Genomic DNA, 23,407 nt, shown 5'->3' with positions numbered 1-23,407 from the left:
TGTGAACATTTTGTTTGTAGTAACTGAGTGCAAATTACAAATGACACAATTTTAGTTATCTTTCATCCCCAGCAATTGTATGGTTTTGATTGTTTATTTAAATATTCTTTTATTATTAGCATCCAGAAATATTTCATGATGCTTTAGGGTGTCTTTGCTTCTGGGAAGATAAGTCAAAATAAATTACTATGGGAAACTTTCAGTGTAACTGCATGTCCTAATAAGAAATCGTAGAAATGTACGGTGTTGCATTTTCATCAGAACTAAAAAATTAAGTATAGTATTTGTTCTAGTGAAAGTATACAAAAATCTGTAAGTTACCAAATATTATTTTACTCAGTTTGATGAATTTGTAAATGAGAGTGGTATATCCACTGTCTCTTCATAGCTATTGTTTTATGCATGTAAATTGGTTTAAACCTTAATAAATTTAAGTTTTTAAAAAATAAAATATTGTGTAACTACTGAAATAAAAGTTGGTAAAGAGACTTTTTAGAATAGACCCTGGATTTATAATTTGAAAATAATTCTGTAACTTTGAAAACATCACTCAGCATAGTATTAACTGTCCTTGCATGTTTGTATATTGATTTTTCATTTTTATGTGAAGAATAAACTTAAAAATACGAAACATCTTGATTAAACACACAGTACTAGGGATCTTCTGGATTTTTCAACTGTTATTCTGCGCTTTGTGTTCACTTTTAAATTTTTTTTCTTTTAGTGTTATCCATGCTCCATTACCAAGTCCTGTTGACAAGGTAATTCAGTAATTTGCTGTTTTCTGCCTTATTCAGCCACATGCTGTTTTCTGACTTGTTGAAGAAATGGTGAAGTCCAGTTACATTTAGCTGTGTTCTCCTCTGCCTGTTTTTACCTAGTTTCATATTTTGAGTGACATTTGAGGTAGAGAAAGTAGTGCAGCATTGCAGTGTATGCTTTAAGATAGCTTGACGACTTACAATGTGTCACCTGAAATGTGGCTTTGGAGGGGGAGGGAAATTGATGTTAAGATGGCTAAATTTCCAGGTACAGGTTAACTGGCTAACAGGTCTTGGGTACTGCATAATTTGATACTTGATCTGTTCTGTGGCACCCAAGAGTAGCTTATGATTTGGTGTTTGGGTGAGGTCTGTTGTCCTTGTATCTTGTTTTTTATGGAGGAGAAGCTGCACTTGACAGGCTGGAAAGTGCTCTCACATGTTCCAGAGGAAGACTGAGACCAGACCTCTCTGCTCCTCTTGTACAGCCAGAGTCACTCACTGTAGAGTCACGGAGTCAGTAATGTCTAGTGTAATTTTAAACTCAATTTTGATAATATTGACTTGTAGAAAAGCTGTTAATAGATACCCCCTCGAGACAAGTGACAGGAATTGATTATCTGTCTAACCGTGAAAAAGAAGGATTAACTTAAATATGTTTGAATCAGAGTTTTAAATGTAAAGAACAAAATTTGGAGAAACTACGGAAACTTATTTGTGAAGTCAGCAACCTGAGGAGTTCATAGACTTTACATTTATGTTGTGGTTTCAAAACAGCCTATGTAGCTTGAATCCAGGGCAAGGGCAGAAATTCTGAGGAGGGACTGCAGGTATAACTTTTTCAAACAGCTTCAAAATTAAGTCAGTGTGGGCAGAGCCTACAGGAATTAGTAAATAAACACGTTTGCCACCCCCCTCCCAAGTTCGTAACGGTTTCTGGGACTGGAGACAAAGTATAAAGTAAGACTTACCAAAAAATAGGCTTTGTTAAGCCTTGCAGTGGCAGTGACACGGCGTAGTAAAACTTTAAATAAAAATCAAGGAAAGTGATGGTGCTAATGTACAGCCAGAACAGTTGTGATTAGAGACAACATAGGTATTCCCCAAATCTGAAACAGGTACTTACAAAGGGGAATGAAGAAGGTAATAAGTCAACAGAAAACATGCGATGAAGTGTGTGTGTGTGTGTGAGACGATGACATGGAATTGGAAAATGAGAGACTTTATTTTCAATTCTGGAATCCTCTGATTTCTGTTTGTCCTTGGGTTGAATGGCTTCAACTTTATGCACCTTGTTTCTTCTTTGTCAGTTTAAAGCTGAAACAAAACCCTTAAACTCTTTGAACCACCAATGCGCCAGGAACCTGTAAGGACATTATCACAGTGGGACCTCAGTCCAGAGATGAAGTTCTATGATTTAAAAAAAAAAAAAAAAAAAGTAGCAGGACAGTAAATGATTGAAAATGCCACTTGTTAGATAATCTTAAGACTACTTCCATGACTAGATTTAAGTTATTAATTTTGCATTACTTGAGTTTAATGAAAATCCAAAACCATTTTGATTCTTAAAGTCTTTTATTTTTCAGGTTGCTGCTAACACTCCCAGTATGTATTCTCAGGAATTGTTTCAGCTTTCACAGTATCTACAGGTAATTTGTCTGTTGACAGCGTTAGTTTGGCTAAATATTTCATCTTTGTTCAAAACACAGATCTTACGCTCTGTATGTCTTTGGCTTGCATTTGTAAACCAGAACATAATAAGCATTGAACTACCTTTTTCTGTACTGAAATAATGTAAAACATGTTGTGATTGGACATAGTATTGTTCTATGTGAACTTTTGGGGTATTGCATGAGCAATATGAACTGTGACTTCTATAAAAGAAACCTGAAAGCTCCCTTTTTTAATAGAAGGCTCCCTGAACACGATATATCTGCTTTTCCTGGCCTTTCTCCTCTCCTACTTCACTGTCCCAAATTTTTTTTTTCTCCCAATATTTTTGGCATCATCTGCTGCTGTGGATGTGCTGTGTATACCTGTAAAAGTTTTGGCAGAACAGAAGAATGGCAAAACGAGATCATTTCATGTGTCAAGAACTAGTTGGTTTCTGTGAATATAATTTCTTAGTGTGAATATTTCTGTCCCTGTATTTATTGGGAAGTGTCAAGGATGGGACAGAGCTGGTAGCTTTTATTCCTCATTGTCATCCCCAGCCTTTCTGTGCCTGTGCCTGTGTCAGTTTTAATAGGTGTGTTTTTTTCCTAAGATATCATGTCACAAAAGGTTTAGACTGCAAAATGGCAGCACATATGTTATGTGTGTGCTAACATATGTAAAAAACTCTTTAGAAAGGATCATAAAATCAGCTTTCTGGGAAGGATGTGAAAACATTCTTGCTGGAAAATTCCATATAGCTTTAGTTTATGTATAGTTCTACTGACTTATTTTGCCTGTTTTTCTTGGGTAGTGGCAATTTTTATTTGTTCACATCAATGATGAGGCTTTTGAGACAGATACTAATATTATATGTATTTGCCAACATAGCAGGAAGCAGCTCAGGCAGATGCTTTTTCTTGAAAGGCAAAATACATACTCGCTCACCAATCTGTTCATTCTCTGTGTCCTGGAATTGTTAACGAAGATGCTCTATCTTACTGTCGTAAAACAAAAATAGTAGTTCTTGCTTGGCATTTTTCTTTTGTGACCTGTTAACAGCTCATTGCATGGGAGCTGCCAAGCTGCCTTTTGGTGTTTTGAATTTTATTACTCAAATTACTGATAAAAGTCAAAGTGTTTTTAAGTCTTGGAAAGAGTAACTTGTTACTATGGGTATTCAGCATGTGCAACATATGCATGAAAAATGAAGGTTTTTAGGATCCTGAGGTTATAGGATAACATTTTCTAATTAAAATAACCCGGGTAAGTGTATGGATGGACAAAATGGAATGGGCTGAAAGTTTTGAATGTGTGACAACACTTGCTACTCACCCTTCCATTTTTTCCCTGTATTTTATTATCTCTTATATTGCTTCTGTTTTTCTGAGTTGTAGCTCAATTGACTGGTGCTCTGCTCTTTCCTCTCTTCATAGGAAGCCTTACATCGGGAACAAATGTTAGAACAGAAGTTGGCAACCCTTCAGCGACTACTTGCTGTCACACAAGAGGCTTCAGATACTAGTTGGCAGGTATTTGCAGGCATCCTTTTCCTCTATGGACTGAGATACGCAGTGGTGTATAAATTTTAGCTGTTAATTTATAAACGATAGGAAAAAAGCAGCAGAAGGAATTAAAAGCTTGTGGTGATTCTCAAACTGTGCAAAAGATAATTTTTAATACATTTAGTGTTTATGTACCAGTTTGAAATAACTGCTATCAGTAAGTACTCCAATAAAATTAAAGTCTTTAAAGCAGAACTCTACTGGAACTACATAAAGCACATGTTAATACTAAGGTAATACTTCTTCTCTGCTAGGCTTTAATAGATGAAGACAGGCTGCTATCAAGATTAGAGGTTATGGGAAATCAATTACAGGCATGTTCAAAGGTAAGTAGTTCACTTAAAGTTGAATATTAGGAATGCTGAAAGATAGCTCTTCGAAGTGTTTTGAAATTAGCTAGTTATACGAAAGCAGTTGGAACATAAACTTTCTGAAATAAGCCTGTGTAATTTTGTTAATCTGAATAGCAGGAAAACTGTAGATCTGTTCTGTATTTCATGGATTCACTTTAAATCTAGACAAATGGCTATTTTTCAGCATTTTGATCCCAAATGGTTTCTTTTGTATATGCATATAAATGTGTATGTAATGAAATACAGAAAAGGAATTTTTGTCATTCGTGAGAGGCAACCATTCTGTCCCATTTCCTATGGATGTTTCTTTCCAAATATGGATTTGAAAAAAGGCATTATCAATGAGCTGTCTGATATTCAGAGGCAGAATAGCAAGTATGTCCTGCCTTGATTGTTGTTTAGGCCACCTATGCCTGCCTTAATTTTTTATTTTTTATTTTATTTTCCTCTCAAGTGCTTACATTATAAGAACTTTTTTTGCAGGTCCTGTTTGAGGTCTTTCAGATGAGACCTTGTAGGTCTCTGGTTTCTCAAACTGTAGGTCTCCTAGGCTTGACGTTGTCTTAGCAGTGTCCAGAAACACCCCACAGTTTTCCTATAATCAAAGCTGATTCTTGAATGTATGCTGCCATACATGCACTTCAAAAAATAACTGGTTTACACCCAGTCATGTCAAGGATCTTTGATCCCTGATTTATCTGTAATGTTTTCCTATCTACCAGAAATTGCTAAATATTTTGGAATAGAACAGGTCTTATCACAATCTAATATATTTAATCAGCAAAATACTTATTTATATTCTGTCTTTGTATCTGAATTATATGTACAGAATCAAACAGAAGACAGTATACGAAAAGAGCTTATAGCGTTACAAGAAGACAAACACAACTATGAGACAACAGCCAAAGAGTCCCTGAGGCGGGTCCTTCAGGAGAAAATTGAAGTGGTCAGAAAACTGTCTGAAGTGGAGGTACTGCAGTTTCATGCCTAGTCTACTGGAAATGCTGAAATATTTATAACTGCTGCTACTTAGATCCCTGTTTTGTTGCCTGTAATATGCCAGTATTTGTTGTACTGTGGCACTTGCTATACTATTTAGTAGTAGTGTTTATTGCTCCCATTGGACAATACTTAGATTGTTAAAAGGTTAATGAGAAACTATACTTCAACCTTCTTTTTCTGCTGAATTTCAAAATTCATGAAGCTGTCTTACAGAAGTTAGTATGTGTGAGAAATAGGTGGGGAAAATAACATACATACATTAGAAAAAATGCTGTTAGACCTTGTTTAAACTGTAAAATTTATGGAAACGTAAGCTTAACCGCACATACAAATTACACTTAAGAATGAGCTTTTAAGATTACAAAGTGTTGGACAACACTTCTTCAAATAAGACTTCTGCCCCTATAATATCTCTCCTTAATATCTTTTGATTTATTTTCTCTTTCCATTATCATTATTTGCTATGTTCCCTTAGATCAAGAAACATCATAAGACTTAAAATTAAGTGCTCAAAGCATCTACCCTCTTCATGCTTTTCAGAGGACATGATGCATATAGTGCTGTAGTAAATAACCTTATGAGATTTCAGTTAAATACACCTTCTTATATTGTAATAGTTCTTGACAGGTTTATTAAGGTTGGAGTTTTATGTTTACTTCTAGCCTTCTTCTCCTTTCCAATCCTATACTAAGAGAAGAATCTTCTGACTTACTTATTATACTTTTTGCTCTTTACTTTGACTCTTGGGGCAGAAAAATTAATTTAGCTTTAGTAAGAGATTTGCTTGAGCGCTTCTTGCCACGTACTTTCCTCTCCACACAGAAAAATCGTTGGCTCCTGGTTGAAAGTTTTCCTTTAAGTATTATGTAATGTAGTTTTGAATGCACTTCTGTTTAAAGGTGTTTTGGTTTGTTTTGGTGGTGAAGAACTAAGAGCTTTTTTTGTATGAATGAAGAAACACATCTTGAGCTGTGAGCAGGAAACTCTATACACCATTTAGTTGTTCTGCTTATCAGCAGCTGATGTAAACTTTGGATCATTCCTTGCCTCCTGAAGACACAGCTGCCCCTTGAGTAAGGGGATCTTAGTTTAGATGCCTTTCTACATTATGGAATTCAGAAAAAGATTTAGAATATTCCCATGGAGCCATTTGGCTTATATAATGTGTTAAATCTTCTTTTAAGAAGGCTGAAGGCTTTTAAGCTGGCTGAAATGTATGATGAAATCTATCGATTACATTGAATCACAAGATATTGTAAAACTTTCACAGTTTATCATAAAACAGAAGAAAATGAGGAAGATGGGGATCACATGTTTGGGTTCTTTATTCCTATCAATCACAATTAATTTTATAACCTACTGTACATTTTTTGATTGGGGTGGTTTTTTTACACATGCATGAAGCTAATATCTTTTCACATAATCTGTTCTTTATGTAGAACATTACAAAGGTTTGTATACATAGTGTTTTTGCTAGGGCTTAATTAGCCTTAATGATTAATTATTAATGAATTAAATTAGACTTAATGATTAGGAGCAAAGCAGTTAAATATGATTAGTTACATATACTTTTTGGAAAAAATAGGTCAGCTTCAGTGTTTGGTAGGTTACTAGTCTGTTTTTTTATTTATTGCATAATAATTCTGTCTTACAGCGGAGTTTAAGTAATACAGAAGATGAATGTACTCACCTCAAAGAAATGAATGAGCGGACTCAGGAAGAATTAAGAGAATTAGCTAATAAGTACAATGGAGCTGTAAATGAAATTAAAGATCTTTCTGACAAGCTAAAGGTAATGACAGAACTTCATCTGGCTTATAATGATACTATAATGCATGGAACAAATAAATACAATTTAATTTCTAATGTAGCAATCAAGGGTTAAGAAACTTTTTTACACAACAGGTAAATGAAAGAAAGATGCGCATCATCTTTTACATATTCTTGTGGTTTACATTTAATATACTTGGAAGTGTCATCAGTTAAGTAAATTGCTAAAAAGGTTCCCTTTTTGTTAATGAGAATGAAAACTAGAGTTAGAAATCAATTTGCATTTCATGTTGCCTCTTTGTGCAGTTACAAACATACCTAGACTACCACATAGTAATAACATGGCTCAGCTTCCAGGGGTAAGGAGCCATGCTCTCAGGTTTGTTACTAAACTAAACGTCTAAGCATATTAATATTTAAAGATCCTTTGTGCTGAAGAACAAAGTAATCACAGTATGATAAAGCCTGTTCCCAAAGAGTCTCCAATCTAGATAAATAGCAGACGTGCAGGAGGAATGTAGTAGTGTTTTCTTTGTAGACCTAAGACAGTTGTTGCATTTGTCTTGGATAAATACTGGAATTTGAACTTAGGTTCTTTGAGTCCTAGTTCAGCACCTGAGACAGATTTTTCTTTCCAAATTAAAATGTTAAATTGCTGGTCTGAAGACCATTGGTTTCCCAATTATGAGTTAATTACTGCTGATGATGAGTATACACAGAAAGATCAAAATTGAAACTTATTACCTAGTTTTGAAGGAGGAGAGTCTTTGAAACTTATTGTCATGAAATCCAGCAAGGAAAAAAATGTGGCTTTCAATCAGCTTGGTCTGTGCAATGTATATTCAGTTCAGGAGGACTCTGGGGTTTTAAATTATTTGAGATGCTGGGAGACTTTGGGTGTTTCTTAGTTCTTGGACCCTGGTACTATTTTTGTAAAACTTGGGTTCCTCACACAAAAAGTTAGTTAAGATGTTTTGAGATTCTTTCTCCCTGTTCTTGCGCTTGAAGTGAAGTTTATAGAAAAATAACAGTAGAAGAATTTTGCATTTTTTCAATTTTCTTTATCTGACTCTAGCAAAGAAAGTTACTTGTGTACATTTAGGTATACAAAAATCAAGGAAATCTATTCCTTTACATGTTAATTTTGATTTGTTTGGGGATTTTTTAAATTTTTTTTGAGCAGGTAGCAGAAGGAAGACAGGAAGAAATCCAACAGAAAGGACTGGCTGAGAAAAAAGAATTGCAGCATAAAATAGATGAAATGGAAGAGAGAGAGCAAGAGCTTCAAGCAAAAATAGAAGCTTTACAAGCTGATAATGACTTCACCAATGAGCGGCTAACTGCTTTACAAGGTTAGTCACTAGTGGGGAAGAAACTTTGATTATTTTGTTTTTCTTTTAATCTGTGAAATATCTTTTTCTTGGACTTCTGTTTACAGTACGGTTAGAACATCTTCAAGAGAAAACTCTTAAAGAACACAACAGCTTAGGTAGGTGTGATCAGTTTCTTATTTCAAGCTGGTTTCCAGATTTTGTGTTCAATTATTTTTATTATAATAATCTTGTAGTCTAGGTGTCTGGCAAAAGAATAATATTTTACATTTACCTTAGTAGTGCGTTCTTCCCGGTGTCACTTGTTACCACTGAAGGCCATGTGGCCACAACAGAATGCCAGTAGAGGGCACTGCCGTTGTGAGTGTTCAGACTCTGGGTCATTGCTCAATTTAGAGCCCTGTTTGTGCTCCCTCAGCTCCAAGATTTTGAAGGTTTTTATATACATATTTATATAAAAGGATTTCATATATATAGCTAGTAGGCAGTAATTCTTTGGATGATAGTAACCTCTTATATGTTTGAACAAATAGGAACATGATCTGTAGTGCAAGAAAACACATTAAATTTTGCCTGTTTTGATTAGACACTTTGAAGGAGGAGGTAGTATGAAAAGCCAGATGCATTTCACAGTGCTGTATTTGTAAAGAAACAAAACCCAAAACATTTTGCTTGGTTTCAGAAATAATACCCTTTCTTAATCCTAGGCATACAAGTTGACGACTTCATACCTAAAATTAATGGGAGCACAGAGAAAGGTAGTGTATCTTAAGGCTACCTTTTGTCTTACGGTTGATGTTTGAAGATGAACAAATTCAAAATGTTCTCTAAAGTTTTACTTGAAATAACATTCTCTTAAAAAAGGAAATTGAATTTGTCCACTCCTCTGACCAGCATTTTTTGCTTAGACTTTCAGTCTAGATGTTTGTAGGAAGTTCTGTAAAAGGTAATGAGCCAACTTGGAAGTCGTCTTTTTTTTTTTTTTGCTTGTTTTTGGACTCTCACTGGAATCGATAGGAGTCTAATGAATTATGTCAGGTTTGTGACGCAAGCAAGTGGAAAACTCATTGACTTTTTTCCTCTTAATTTTATTTTCCCTTGCAATACAGACATATACCATTTTTCTAGTAAATTGGGTATGGTAAGTAAAGTCAGCAAAACTTTTTTTTCTAACTATAACATATGAAAAATGTGAGTGTATGAAAGATATAAATCGTGGAAACTAACTTTTTTAAAAACTCAGGAATGTCTTTATGTAAAACAGGAATGAATACAGCTTGAACTAACTGATGGGTTTTTTTAAAGACCAGTTAGTTTAAGCTAAGTATTTTAACTAATGTGTCATAACACACACTTGAAGATTTTTAATAAAGTTGTCTGATAAAACTATGTCCAATATCACATATAGCAAAGATTATTCCGGTTATAATTCTAAATTCACTAAATTGTTCCATTGGCTAAGATGTGTAGATATATTTGTCCTCTTACATTAATTTTAAATTAAAGCTTTCTTAGGCATTTGCTGTGCCTTGCTAGATAGCTCTGAGAAATTGTGGTAGTATTAGTTGGAAAGTTGGGGCACTTCTAAAAGAACTCATGGTTTTAACTAATATTCACAGTGTTTAAGAATTACTGTATGTGTTTTTGAAACAAAATTCTAAAACTCTCCATGCTGTAATTCTTAGCTTTTTACCTTTTTTTGTATTATAAATGAAGAGCTTCTTAACTAGGGAGACCAATATCAAAGTAAAAGTAGTTAATCATGGCATAACCTCATGTGTCTCTGTTATTTGGAGCAGGAGGAGAGGTCTGTTAAACGCTGACAGGAGCTGTTCAAAAACCTCCCCTTAATCTAAAGTGCTAGATATCCCTTAATGTCTTAGTGTTTTAGGCACTTAGCTATGACGCATGCTGAGACTAGCAAGCAGGGGACTTAATGTCTGTTCCCAGTTGGCTGGACTGTCAGACTTTGTTTTTAGATAGATTCATCTTGCTGATGCATAATTTTAGGTTGGTAATACTCTTAATGCTTGATAGAATGGTTAAGACGTAAATTTACTTATAATTTTTTTAAATCTTCCACCCCAGGAAACAATTAACTTCTTTACAAAGCAAAACTGAGGTCCTCTATAGGGATTGTGGTTCTTCATTCTAATCATATAAACTGTAAAAAGACTTTGAAAGTTAGGTTGTTGAAGATTATTAGAAAAACTTGCAATACTGTGAACAAAAGTAGCATAGAGCTAAATTGAAATGTTTACTAAAAGTTTTCAAGTTTTGAGTGCAAATACGTATTCTTTTAGAGAAATACTTCGTAACATCACACTAAATAGGATTTTTTTAAAACAAACAGGTGGTTTTGTTTGTTTTAAAATTGTTGTGAGGAATGTCCTGCTAGTTTTTTTTAATACTGCTCTCTCTTATCACCCTGAGTTTAAAAATTGTCTGAAATACTATTTCAAATTTGAGTTCATTATTATGTGAAAATACAACAAATATTCTTATATCACTGATACTCACTTTTTTGTCAAAGTTGAAGAAGCAATCCCTTTTTGACTTACTTTGGATTGCATGAGAGTCAGAATGTCATCTGGATGGATGCAAGAAGATAGAGATTCCTCCATCCTATGAGTAACAGTAGAACTTGTGCTTAAACCTGGGAGTTTTAAGAAGCTGTCTGCCAATTTTTTCATTATGAATAGACAACATGAAATTGCTTATTCAACACTGTGTGTTTGTACAGTATATCATCTTTTTCTGTCATGCATCTCCCATGCTATTTTGTTATTCTATATTTTAGTGTAGTTTTCCATGTTTTCAATTAATCTGTTATACCACATTCTTCTGCATCTCTGCTATACTTGGTTCATCCACATTGCTTTGGCGTTTTAGAGCTTTCTGGCCTGTGTTCTCTCCGTGACAGTCTGTGCCTTTCTGCATCTTCCTGTCCTTTATCTAGCCCTCATATAATGACAGATGGGCAGTAACTTTCTTTGCCAGATTTTGGATTTTGTTCTTTTGAAAGCAGCAGGAGGCAGTTACTGTTATTTTTGCCGAGTAGTCTTGCAATTTTAGTAGAGTTAAGAATTTAGGGGTTATAATGTAGATTCAGCAACTTTGGCAGTGAAAGAGGTTGTAGATAATTTACATAAGGGAAAGACTTCACAGTTGAAGGCAGAAGTCAGAAATTCAAAATTTTTGTTCTTTGTGCTAAATAGCCTGTAAGGGAATAAAAAAAGTCTCCTCTGTCTGTATACAAAGGTATTCATATACACCTACCCCACCCCACTCCCAAGAGCAAAATGGTAGTAAAACCCTGTAAAATCAGTATGCTTTTTAAGATTCCTGTTGTCTGTCTGTCTCAAAACTTCAGGTCAAGGTGTGTTTATAGGCATACTACTTAGCTGTCGCAAGAATAAGGATTTTACATTACTTTTTTTCTATGGCTGTCCATAACATTAAAAGAGCCATACTTCGAGTAGGGGAACTAAGAACTCATGCTTTAGCCTCTCTTGAGTCTTTTTATAACGAAGTGTATTAAGGTGATGATGATTAGGCATTCATTTTCTCTCATTGCCCATATGGAAATTCTGGTGCAGAAGAGAGTAACTTGCTTAATACTTCATGCCACTGTTAAAGGTTGTGTAGAACTGTGTTACTGCCATAAGCAGTGTGTTTCTCAGTGAGTTGCTCCACACCTGGCTTTCATATTTAAGTTTTGTGAGCCATATATTATATAAAGAAAGATAGGAGAAATTTGTGTAAAGTCATTTAGAGGATCATGTTAAAAGGCTAAAAAAAAAAACATTAAATACAGAAAATAATTGTTACAGGCATTGTGCTGTCTTTTAAAAGCTTTGTCCTTGTGGTTTAGGAAGAAAGTTTACTTTCTAAAGTAACTCTGAAATACAGTAAAGCTTAGTGTTATGTATTTGATCTTAACAGCTAAGCTTCTGATATCAGAAGCTAGTGAATGAACAATTTTGTTAGAATGTAACACAGTTTGCTGGTTTGTGAAATAAAAAGCAGCCTTTTCAGATTGCTAGACTCTTGAGGTCAAAGGATTTTTGAGGTTCTTCAGAAAGGAAGTGTTAGCACCTTTTTACTTGAAGAGGTTCAAGACTCTGATCGAGTTGGGAGCTGAATAAGGTCACATAGAAGGACTTGGGTAAACCTGAGAATTGAGCCCAGTTTTAGGGTCTCTACTGCAGAACTGTCCTTCTTTCAAAAATTGTTGTTTCAGTGCAGTGAAATTTTGTTTTAAAATTAAAGGGAGATACTTAGCAAGACTTTTAAAATAAACGTTTCTGCATTTCAAGAGGGTATAGATACCTAGATACAAAGAATAAACATGAAGACTAAAGAAAAATTATTAAATGGCCTTTTAAAGCTTATAAAAACTGGTGAAGAATATACGTTAAATACATGTTTCTTATTTCTTCAATGCTTGGATTTGGTATTTGCATTATCCGTGTCTGATTATGAATTAACAAATGGGTAGAAGTAGAGAGATCAGTGCTATAGAGTTGCATGTTTCAGTATTGTATCATCTTATGTATTCTGAATTTATTGTGATTTAAATATCACTTATGTGCATTAATCTTTTTGTCAAAATTATGAAGTTGTCAATGGAAACTTAGTGGAAGTCATTTGTCACCACCTAACCTGAATGACCACTAGAGCAAATGCCGAATGCAGAATGTTTGGACTTTTAGTAATTGTTTTTTATTAAATTTTGTTAAAGGTCTTTTTTAAAAATAGCTTCTATTGAGGTAAGGGGCTTTTTATCATGCTTAAGAACTGCTTTTAGATTTTTTTAGTATTGAAAAGTACCCTTTGAAAAACACAGTTAAAGTACTTTCTTCTGATCAGTTCAAGAGAGTAATCTATTTTCTAATATCACTCAGACATCATTTCAATTACATGTCTTGTCTGCTTGCATATTAACTCAGATTTCAAAAGTTCACTGTAAATACACAACTACAAATATTGTTAATATATCTTTCAAATTTTTTGTTGCATCAATTTGAAAATGATAAGAAGATGTAAACTTCAGTGTTTCTTTCTTTACTAGAGCACTTTCTTTCAAAGAGTGGAGGGGACTGCACTTTTATTCATCAGTTCATAGAATGTCAGAGTGAGTACAAGAGTGTTCATCACATTTGCTTTAAAAACACAGAAAACCTGGAAAAGATGGATAAAAACCAGAATTTGTCACTACGATTTACTATTTCTGTAGTAGCAGAAATATTCTGAGCGTAGAATTGTGGCATTGTGATGTTAAGCAGATGCCTGTAGTAGTAAGAGGAAACCTTTGCTCTTGCAAAGCAATGATCAGTTAATCCATTATTGTCCTCAACCAGTAAAAGCAAGTAAAAGGTACCAGTAAAATGGTAATGTTGCCACATGTTTCAAACTGAGTGTAATTTTTCAACTGTTAAAGTAAGAAGTTGAAAGCCTAAAACTGTCAGTTCAAGCAAACATCGTGGCAGCAGTAGGACAAAGAGAAGGTAATGATGCCTTTTCTTCATTTCACATGTCTAGAATTTATCTGATAATTAAAGGTCTTACACATTCTTCAAATTAGTTATTATAAAGAACAAAAAGGAAAACAAGACCATAATTTTTATGTGGAAATTTAAGAGATTCTTTTAAGAAAAATATAACAAATACGCAATACCAATCTTTAGAAAGATGTGTTATTCTGGAATGAGAAACATGTTTTTCAAAGCAAATGGCTTTTGAAAATGAGTAATGAAACAGCGCAGTCTGCCTATCTATAATTAAAGAAAAACTTAAGATGTTAATACTTTTTGTGCACTGGGAGAAAAATATCATGAGGATGAAAAAAGTGCTATTAAAATTGCAAGAAAACGCCTTTGTAGAATAAAGAATTATTTTTCGACTTGAGAGTTTACAGAAATTATGTGCCTAAAGTTAAGCAGGGAGAAGTATTTAAAAGCAAAAATAAGGCAGTATCTTTTTTGACATTATGCCCGTTGGACTCTTCCCTTTTAAGTTTCAATAAGGAAGTGTAATAGACTTGTTTAACTTCTTGTGGTATTGATTGCAGAGCTATAAACTGAACGACAGGCTACTGCTAATGTTTGTCTAAAAAAATTTAAACTTTATTTGAAAAATGTTTATTTTTAAAAGTGGATGACGGGTAGCTGTCTCCTATCAGGCAGAAGTTTAAAATAGCTTTAAATTTTGAAAAGATCTTGTATGAATCCTCTTGATTCAGGAAATAAAAATGAACTGAAGCTAAATGTTTGAGTAAAATTTTTTGTCTAGAGTGAAAATGAAGAGCACACCGAGTGATGTTCAAATACAAATTGGTTGTCTGTTTTCATTGTTTGGATGTTAGCATAACCTGTTTTAGCAAAACTTGTATTAGTATCATCTCTATTGAGAAGCAAATGCGACCATCAGGATCTAGCAAAAGATCCTAACATGCAACTGAAATAGTAATGAGAGTAAAATAAAGTCAACGTACTTATGCGTCCCCTTTCTTGAGAGATTGAAAGCGAGAGTAAAGACATTGCAAGGCCTCAGTTGCCTCCTTTTTAAAAGAATGAATACGAGTTCAAGGGGTTCAGTATTCTACTTTTTTTGCAACAGGGAAAGTTTTTAATGTTTAATCAAGTACGAAAAAAATTTGAAGTCAATAACTCATGTATTTATTTCTGGACTGAAAGTTTGTCTTTCCCAAGTTCAAGTGTGTTTAGTTGGTCCCACAAAATCACGAGGTTAAAAAACCTGTAAGCTGCAGGATCTGTTACTTTCATTTTCTATATAAGTGCTACCCCTCAGTCCTCCTCCTGCTCTTTGCTCTCTGCAGCAGTGAGGGTGGGGAACTAGTGGGGAAAAAAATTATAGTTTCAGAGGTGCCACGAACTGGGGCTTTAAGACATGCAGCAATTACTGAACAATATCATAAAGATTGGAAATACTGAGAAAGAAGATGTAGTTCATCATATGATTCTATGCTTTTTTTGCCCAGAGGTGTAGGAGAGAGACAAGCAGGCTTATTTAAAAAATAATATTATAAAAATCCCAGAAATAGGAGTCACTCATTGAATTTGCGTTCAGTTTGCTGTTTCATAGTAGAAGCAGAGGAGTTAAAACTATAGGCTCTGCCAGCCATAAGAGAAATCTAAAAAGAAAGGAGAATTAAGACAACCATGCAGTTTGTGTAGATGAGAAGGTTCTGACTTGTGCTGGTACAGCAGGTTAAAGTGCTCATCTCCACTGTTCTGGGAAAGAAGCACTTAAATTGGGAAAGCATAAGCAGAGAAATGAGGAAAGACACCTTGAGTTAAGGAAGTAGAGTATGTAAGATAACACAAGAAGGAAAATTAGATTATTAAACAATACAGTATTCTCTACAAACAGTTGCTATAGAATTATAAGGCAATTGAAAGTGCCTATCAGTTAAGAGCAATCAAGACCTCTCAAGATACTAAAACTAGAGTTTTTTTGGTTGTGGAGAAACAATAGAACAGTAAAAATCTTAGTTGCAATGCAGCTTGAGTGCATAACTTGGGTAGCATTGTTTGTAAAATCCAGCTTCTGTAGGTTTTTAGGGATACTTTTATTTTTAAGCAGAGTAGAGCTCATGATATCACCCAGTAACCTGTCCTGATCTACAACATCTGTAGAATGTTACGAAATCTTGCTCTGAATGATCTGAGAAGTCTGTTACTTTCTGATCATTACATCCAGTTCACTTGTTGTTCATCTCTTAACTTTTTTTCCCTAGTAACCACTAGTGAAAACCAGTGACAATTGCCAAGTTGACAACCAGTTGACAAACCATCAACAGCAAAAGTCATGGTGCTTCTTTTTGATTAGTTACAGGATATGAGTTATTACCAAAAATGTTGATGATGTATAGAAAAAAAGAGAGATTTGGTGCCCTGCTACCTTCCTGTTTTGCTCAAATCTAACCCTTCTTTCTTTGTGTCCTTTTTTTTTTCCTGATTTTGTGATTTTTTTTTTTCATTTATGATTTTAAATGCAAGTCAACTTTTTGCTTCTTTACAAACTCTGCCTTTGATTTTTTTGTTTTTTAATTTACTTATTTAAAACGGAGTAGGTTTTGGAGGGATTGAATGGCTATTTTCAAATTTTCCATTAACTCCTGACCTGCAGGTAGCAAGTAAAGTTAAACCTGTTAGTATTACTTTTTTCAGATGGTTTGAAATTTGGGGGGCGAGGGGGGCAGGTTTCCTTTCATAGGTCTTCAAAACTGGCCTCTGTCAAAGACGAATTTGATACAGAAACATAAATGTATTGGGAGCGTGTTACTTAAGTAGGCATTGTAGTGTTACCAGATCTTAACTATTATATTGCACATAGTGATAGGCAACCTAAATCTAAAAGGGAATTCTTAATTTGAAAAGACAGGAAATGCCTAAAAACCTAAAGGAAAGCTGCCTTTGAACTGCATTCATGAGCAAAAAGAAACATAAACTATCTTAAAGATGAATTGAAAACTTAACTTCAAAGCAGATTGTTTCAGTAACAATTATTATTATTTATGATATGTATCAGTAACTCTTTGCTTTTTGTTAAGTAGTGACTGGATAGCATGAAAGAGAAAAATTATTTGTGCCAGCAGTTAAAGCCTAGGATCCTGACCCTAGTTTATATTTTGGTAGCTAAAAATGCACATCTTTATTCACGGAAAATATAGATTGATTTAAAACAAAAATCAAGTTTATGAAGTTTTCTGAAATAGTAATATGAAAAGATGCAGAGATCTGAAAAGGGGAGTTTTAAAGATACAGGTATGTCTGCTTTTACTTTCTGATTGTTGTCTGGATTCTGACATTTTTAGTGACTAGGGTAGTAACAGTGCAGAGTAAGATTCTGTTTAGTTCAATGGCATCAACATCCAGTTTTCTGTTTGTTAAATATACACAGGCATGCTGAAATAAACTTTTTGTTGGCTTTGAAATATGCTAATGCTAGCATTCTTAAAACACAGAAACTGCTTACTTGTTTTGTAAGTTAGGAGATATGTCAGCCATTAAGTGAAAAACACCGGCTGTACCAGCTTTGGGTCACACTGGGCAAGGGGAGCTGAGTGTTAACTGCTGAAGTTCTTTGCTGAAGAAATAACGACACGAAGAAAACTTTTGTACAAATGTTGAAATTCATAATGAACATTACAAAAAAGTAAACCACCATGGAAAAAAAAAAAGCCTGCAGATTTTCTTAGTTGTAGGAATTGAGAATTCTTGGAAGTGTAAAGGTCTTAGTTTGGAAAAACATCTGGGTCAAGAAGACTAGTTTGTTTTGTACTATAATTATTTTGTTTTTAACAGTTACTGAATTGTGAAAACTCTAAGATCCAGGAATTCATAATGCTAAGTTTTCTTCTGTAAACTGATGATAGAACCCTATTTTAAGCTAGCAGTCCAGCGGCGATGAGGTGTTACCCCGTCAGATCAGGCTGTTGATAGCTACTTTGAGTGTATGGTTTTTGCATTCAGCTAATTTTTTCAGACGTATGGGCAGAATTCCTCACTGCTTTCTTGCTGCCTTCTTCCCCAGCCCTCTTCCAGCCTCAGTTGAGTCCTGGAATAATCACATGCGAAGACTTTTGTTCAGATTTTTTTAATTTTTGAATGGCAGAGGACTCATGCTATCCCTCAGTAACTCTTCGCTTGTGGCTGCAGTTAACTTGATTCCCTCTGCGGTGCCGTCCTCAATCTAGGCACAGTGACTCTCTCCGGCTCTGACTAACTCGAGACTGTTCTGAGCTTGAATGATGAGTGATCTCCTACAGTTGCTCGAGACCTGAAGCCAATCCTGAAAATACAGTGTGGTGTTCAGTGTATTTCTGAAGCAGTATTTTAAAGATGTTGTAGGAATGCAGGACAATATTTGTAGATAAAAGGAGATGGAAGGACCATCTCTTTTAGACTGGTTTGTCTGGCGGTGGGGAGGGAAGGGGACAGGACAAGCTTTTGGCCATGCAAACCCTTCTTCAGTGGGATGGGGTTTGTTTGTTTGTTTGAAAGCTTGTCTGCTGTCTAGGGTTGGAAAAGATACCTCCCTGCAAATTCTGTCCTGCCTCTGTCCTTAGATTGTCATGGTTACCTCAGCATGCTGTTGGAGGAGTACAGAGACTTCTTAATCTTCAGACCTACTTGAAGCTTGAAATACTGACTTAAGCTCACCATTTCTTTTTAATTAAAAGTTTGAAAAGGTTTTACTGTCATCAAGCTTCCTTAATCTGAACTCTCCTGTATGTACTGCTCGTCCAGTCTTCTCTGCATCTCAGTTCCCTGTTAACGGCGTACGGGGTAACCAGCAGACTCTGTTCCCTGCCTGTTTGTCAGGGATCTGGCAGGGAGAGCACGGAGTGGAGGCACAGGCAGCTTCAAGCCTGGTGTTTCAGTGGGTGTTAACAGCTTTCAACGTTGTCTAAATTGCAAGATCTACTGCGCAGAAATTGATTGTGTGATCTGTAAGATACGTGACCCTCCATGATTTTGCATGTTGGCATTGCTAGCCGGTTCTTAAGGAATTTGAAATACTGAAATCTCCTCTGAAAAAGAATGAATTACTGGTTCAAGAGTTCTTTCAGTGTCTTTGATTAATCCAAACCTGGTCTTCCCTTGGTCTTACTGTTTGCCTTCACGTCTTAGCTGGAGTTAGGATGAAGTTAGCAATCCAGTCTCAAATTCCATGTTTTAGGTTTTTATGCACCTGACATACATGAATAGACTTCCCTGTCAATGCTATATGTAAACTCAATTTTTGTGAACCTGAATGTCATGCATGCACCTTTTTTTTTTTTTTTTTTTGGAAGCTTGTACAGCGCTCTGAAAATTTTAAGTTAAGAAAGGCTATTTCTGTGTACCTGTCATAGGCACTGTTAAAGCAGTTGTGATGTGGAGGTGGTTTCTCAATTGCTGTTTTACTGCCGTGTATCTCTTGGATATCTATTTCAGGCAACCAGCTCTTAGAATCCCTTTTTTGATAACTATAACTTGAGAAATGTATTAATTATGTATTGCTCCCAGTTAGATTTTTTAAAAAGTTCTTAAATTAATTTTCCTAACTTCTCATTAGTGAACTGAAGCATTAATAATGTCAGCTATTAAATGGCAGAAGAAATAATTATGTACTTTATCACAAAGTTCCAGTAGGCTTGTGTGCTCTGTTTCATTATTCCATGCGAGAATAAAGTTTTTGTTCAAGCCTGAGTAGGAAGTAATATTATCAGCTTTTAATTTGGTCATGGAATGTAGTCTACGTAGATGTGTGCGGGGAAAAGCTTGCTTAATTTGAGCTTGGAAAGTAACACTTATTTTGTTTGGCAGACAAGATCATAGATGAAGGACATCTAACCAAAGTGGAAGAAACAAAGCTTTTGAAAGGTTAGACTTCTGGATTATTTAACTGTTTTTGAAGCATGTTTTTAATGTCACTTCAGTGCATGTTCTGTCTTAAAATAGCAGTTTGAGTTTTGTTGAATACTCACTTAAGAAAAAAAATCAGTAAAGGGGAGGTATATTGTTTACTGAACTCTGCTCCAAATACTATTGTAGGGTAAAAAGATGTAAAGGAAACGATTTTTGACGATTGAGTACCTGAAATGCTAGTCTCAGTTTTGACTGAGTTCTTACCTGAATGTGCATTTAAAAAAAAAAAAAAAAAAAATTTTGTAAATGGATTTAAATTTTTAGTGCCTGCATAGATTTCAAACAGTTTTTTGTTTTTTTTGTAGGACTAAATAGAAATAATGTTTGGTCTCATTTGAAGTTTTAAATAGAACTGTATTTTAATTTTACTTTTTTCTGACTTACACACTCATAACTTTAAAAGAACTATTAACCTCCTAAACATGCCTTTTCCAGATAAAATATATCTGTGCAACTCTAACTCTTTTCTCTTCTGTATAAAACCAGTAAAATATAAGGAGCTAATTACAAAAGATTTATCTTGTCAGGGAACAATCATCCTTATCTTGCAGTGCCAGAATCAGGAATGCTACAAAGTGTGTAGATCAGTATTTCCTATGTGTCTAATAATCTAAGATTTCTGGACTTCTAGGCTGACTCCACGTTGTAGCTTTTTATTGAAGTCTAGACATACGGACTCATTTCTTTACCCTCTGTCCTTCTGCAGAGTGTTATTGCATTGAATAAACGCTAGCTTGTTAAAAGTGCTGGTATTTTAGAGACTTTTCAATTTGTCTTTTCTTATCTTAATGTATGAAATTGCACCTTTAATTTGTTTCCGTACGTAAGCTATAGACAACATGCCATATTTGGCAAAAGAATGCATACAATAACTGTAACATAACACTTGCGTGCCAGTTATCCTGCAAAGCGGTGTGCTATTTTTAGTGTTTGTTAATATATTCTAACTCATCAAGTAAGTATGATGTCAACACATTTTAATATACTTCATCATTTTGGCTATATTTATTCAGCTCGGTTTTATTATGGGAAATAGAGGCAACTGCTGTGAAATAATACAGTACAGGAAAGAGCGTTGGGCTTGTGACTGCTTCCAGAATAGGAAGCAGGTTTCGGAACCATTTCTCTTTTTGCCTTCTGCTGTTTCAGATGTAGAAGCGGATGCGTCTGTCCTCTAGTGCCTGATCGTGTTCCTTGTTTCAGGGGGAGGAGGAGAGGAGGGAGGAAAAAGCTGATGTACCCGAGGGCGGGTGGGAGAAGGAGTACGGGAGGGAGGTGGGGAGAGGGAGAATTAATTCAGCGGTTGGTTGGAGCTTGCGCTGTGCCTCCCGTTCCCCGCGGAGCAAGCAAGCTGTGTGTCCGGGTATGACCAGATATGGTAAAGTTAGTTGGATACAGATATCGCTCAGCTGAGCACTTCTGGATTGGCCACTACCAGAAGCGACATGGGTGAGGCTTTTAGGTTATACTTTTCTTGATCCTTTAGAAAGTAAGTAACTTGGTTTAGTAATTATTCCAGTTTTAATGGCAATCTCGTGAGTTTGATTCTGTATAATACGTGTAAAGTGCTTTGTATGGTAACATCTTCAGATATTAGTTAAAAACTTAATTCCTAAAAATTGGGAAGTACCCTTTTTGTTTTAGCAAAGGACCACCCCCAAACCTCAAGTTTTCAACTACTCTGGTCAGTATGAGCTTTGAAGCCGTATGAGATAGGTTCAGAATAGCTGCCAGGTCCAAAGCCCTAACGTGCTTTGAGCGTACGGGTGCTTTCCCCCTCTCCACTGATTTCAGTTACATTAAGATAGGAAGAGTCTGGCTCTTGATCAGCTGCTTTGTTTGAATTTGCCGCCTTCTGTTTCATATACCAGTGGATGTTATTCTGGCAGGGAGAAACGGAAAACTTTTCATGTTAGATGAAGAGAACTTTGTTGTTGTTGTTGTTCTATTAACTTGTCTGTGTTTTGTCATCTTGCGAATTTCCCAGTGTAAGTGCACAGGTTGGCTTCAGTTCTCGCTTCCTTGGACTTGGGGTTGTGTAGCTCTGTCTGTTCTCTTGTTACTTGAAAACAATGCGCACAAGCTTTCTCCATGACTCCTTTCGTTTTTACCTATTTTCATATACTAACCCTATTGGTATAACACGATTTATTTATTGCTGTGCATCTTTCTTCCTCTGTCCTGGTACTTATTTGTTGCACCTACAGTACCTGTATGTGAAGAAATTATTTGTGTTCACTGTGCTTTCCTGCATATGTGGTAGAAGTAAAGTCTGTATACTGGGAATGTTGTGGTGATGCCTTTTTATATATATATATGTCTCTCTACCTGGACCTTGTGACTCAGAGGAGACCTCTATTAATCTGTGGGTGGGCGGCAATGCTGTTAAAGCAAGGCTCTGCACAGTCAGCCAAGAAAGACTTCATTATGTATAACCTCGCCCGGTTATACATAATGGTTCCTCGGTGACAAATGTACTGGGTTTGCCCACATGGGAGATGATGTGCCTTTGTTTAAAGGACCCATCAGTACTAAAATGGAACTCTTATTAAAAAAAAAAAAGAAGATTACAGCCTCAAAATTTGTTTAGACTCTGTGTCATGGATACTTCTGTGTAGGAAAAGGGTGCACTGGCATAATTAAGTCCCCTCACCTTTTGAAAATGTCTGATCTCCATTAAAAAATCTAGAACTGGTAAAAAAAAAAGCCAAAACAAACAAAACAAAACCAAAAAACTGTGTGGCTTTGCTAAGCTGCATGTAATAATGTGGTGAGTTGTGTATGAACAGATATTTCATGAAGGTATTTTTTGGTGGAAAGGACATAGACTGCCTTCACTTAATACAATTTGAACTGAAAATTCTTTTTAGGAATTAGTGTATTAATTTGTATTGCTGTGATTCTTTACTGGTTCATATGACATTTTGTTTTAACAGTACAGTATATACAAGACTTGTTGCTATTATTTTATTCGTCCAAAATACTGAAGCACAGTTGTATTCTTAACAGCAGTTTCTTTCTGACTGCTTACAGTATCTGCGTTGTTATAGTTTTCTTGTTTGTTCCCTGATTGAATCAGCTTTTGCACAGAGTTCCAACTGGCAAGAATACAGCTTTAAACAAAAGTTCAAGCTGTGCATGAGGCAGTTGCATCCCCTATTAGATGCTAGGCTAGATTAATGACTTTAGTGATGCTGAATCCATTTTAGCCCAGGCTTACAAAGAAATAAGCAGCCACCAGCTTTTCAAGTATTTCTTCAACTGTGTTGTTTTCTACTGGCATTTAGCAGTAATTAAATAGATGTACGGAACAAATTATGATTAAGAGACTGAACAAAGCATTTACTACTTGTAGTTGATTTTCCTTGTCTTTTACAGAGAATCAAGGAAGAGTCAAAGAATCTGATTTGTCGGACACTCTTAGTCCAAGCAAGGAAAAAAGCAGCGACGACACTACAGGTAAGCGTTTAACTGAGGTTTCTGTAACATATAATTAGTTTGAATTAAATCACTTAATCACGAGCATTTGCT

The 23,407-nt window shown here is 35.3% G+C and overlaps 1 protein-coding gene across 21 annotated transcripts in view; it reads left to right on the top strand.

Annotated features, from left to right (window-relative positions):
* SLMAP (sarcolemma associated protein) overlaps positions 1–23,407 on the top strand; it is a gene marked incomplete at both ends in the record, with an annotated part of 83,198 nt that overhangs the window by 39,183 nt on the left and 20,608 nt on the right. For 5 of the 21 annotated variants that reach the window (XM_082004703.1, XM_082004700.1, XM_082004689.1 and 2 more), the window contains 12 exons: positions 725–761; positions 2,348–2,410; positions 3,851–3,946; positions 4,234–4,305; positions 5,162–5,302; positions 6,989–7,126; positions 8,288–8,456; positions 8,543–8,593; positions 9,143–9,193; positions 13,510–13,572; positions 19,775–19,831; positions 23,255–23,335. In XM_082004703.1, coding sequence (XP_081860829.1) covers positions 725–761; positions 2,348–2,410; positions 3,851–3,946; positions 4,234–4,305; positions 5,162–5,302; positions 6,989–7,126; positions 8,288–8,456; positions 8,543–8,593; positions 9,143–9,193; positions 13,510–13,572; positions 19,775–19,831; positions 23,255–23,335 — 1,019 coding nt within the window. The remainder of the gene's footprint in view (positions 1–724; positions 762–2,347; positions 2,411–3,850; positions 3,947–4,233; positions 4,306–5,161; positions 5,303–6,988; positions 7,127–8,287; positions 8,457–8,542; positions 8,594–9,142; positions 9,194–13,509; positions 13,573–19,774; positions 19,832–23,254; positions 23,336–23,407) is intronic. The other 16 variants (XM_082004705.1, XM_082004697.1, XM_082004706.1 and 13 more) reach the window with 6 other exon arrangements.

Source organism: Phaethon aethereus, assembly GCF_964289735.1.
Source record: "Phaethon aethereus genome assembly, chromosome: 11".
Classification (NCBI taxonomy): Eukaryota; Metazoa; Chordata; class Aves; order Phaethontiformes; family Phaethontidae; genus Phaethon; species Phaethon aethereus.
This window is presented reverse-complemented; position numbering and strand designations above follow the sequence as displayed.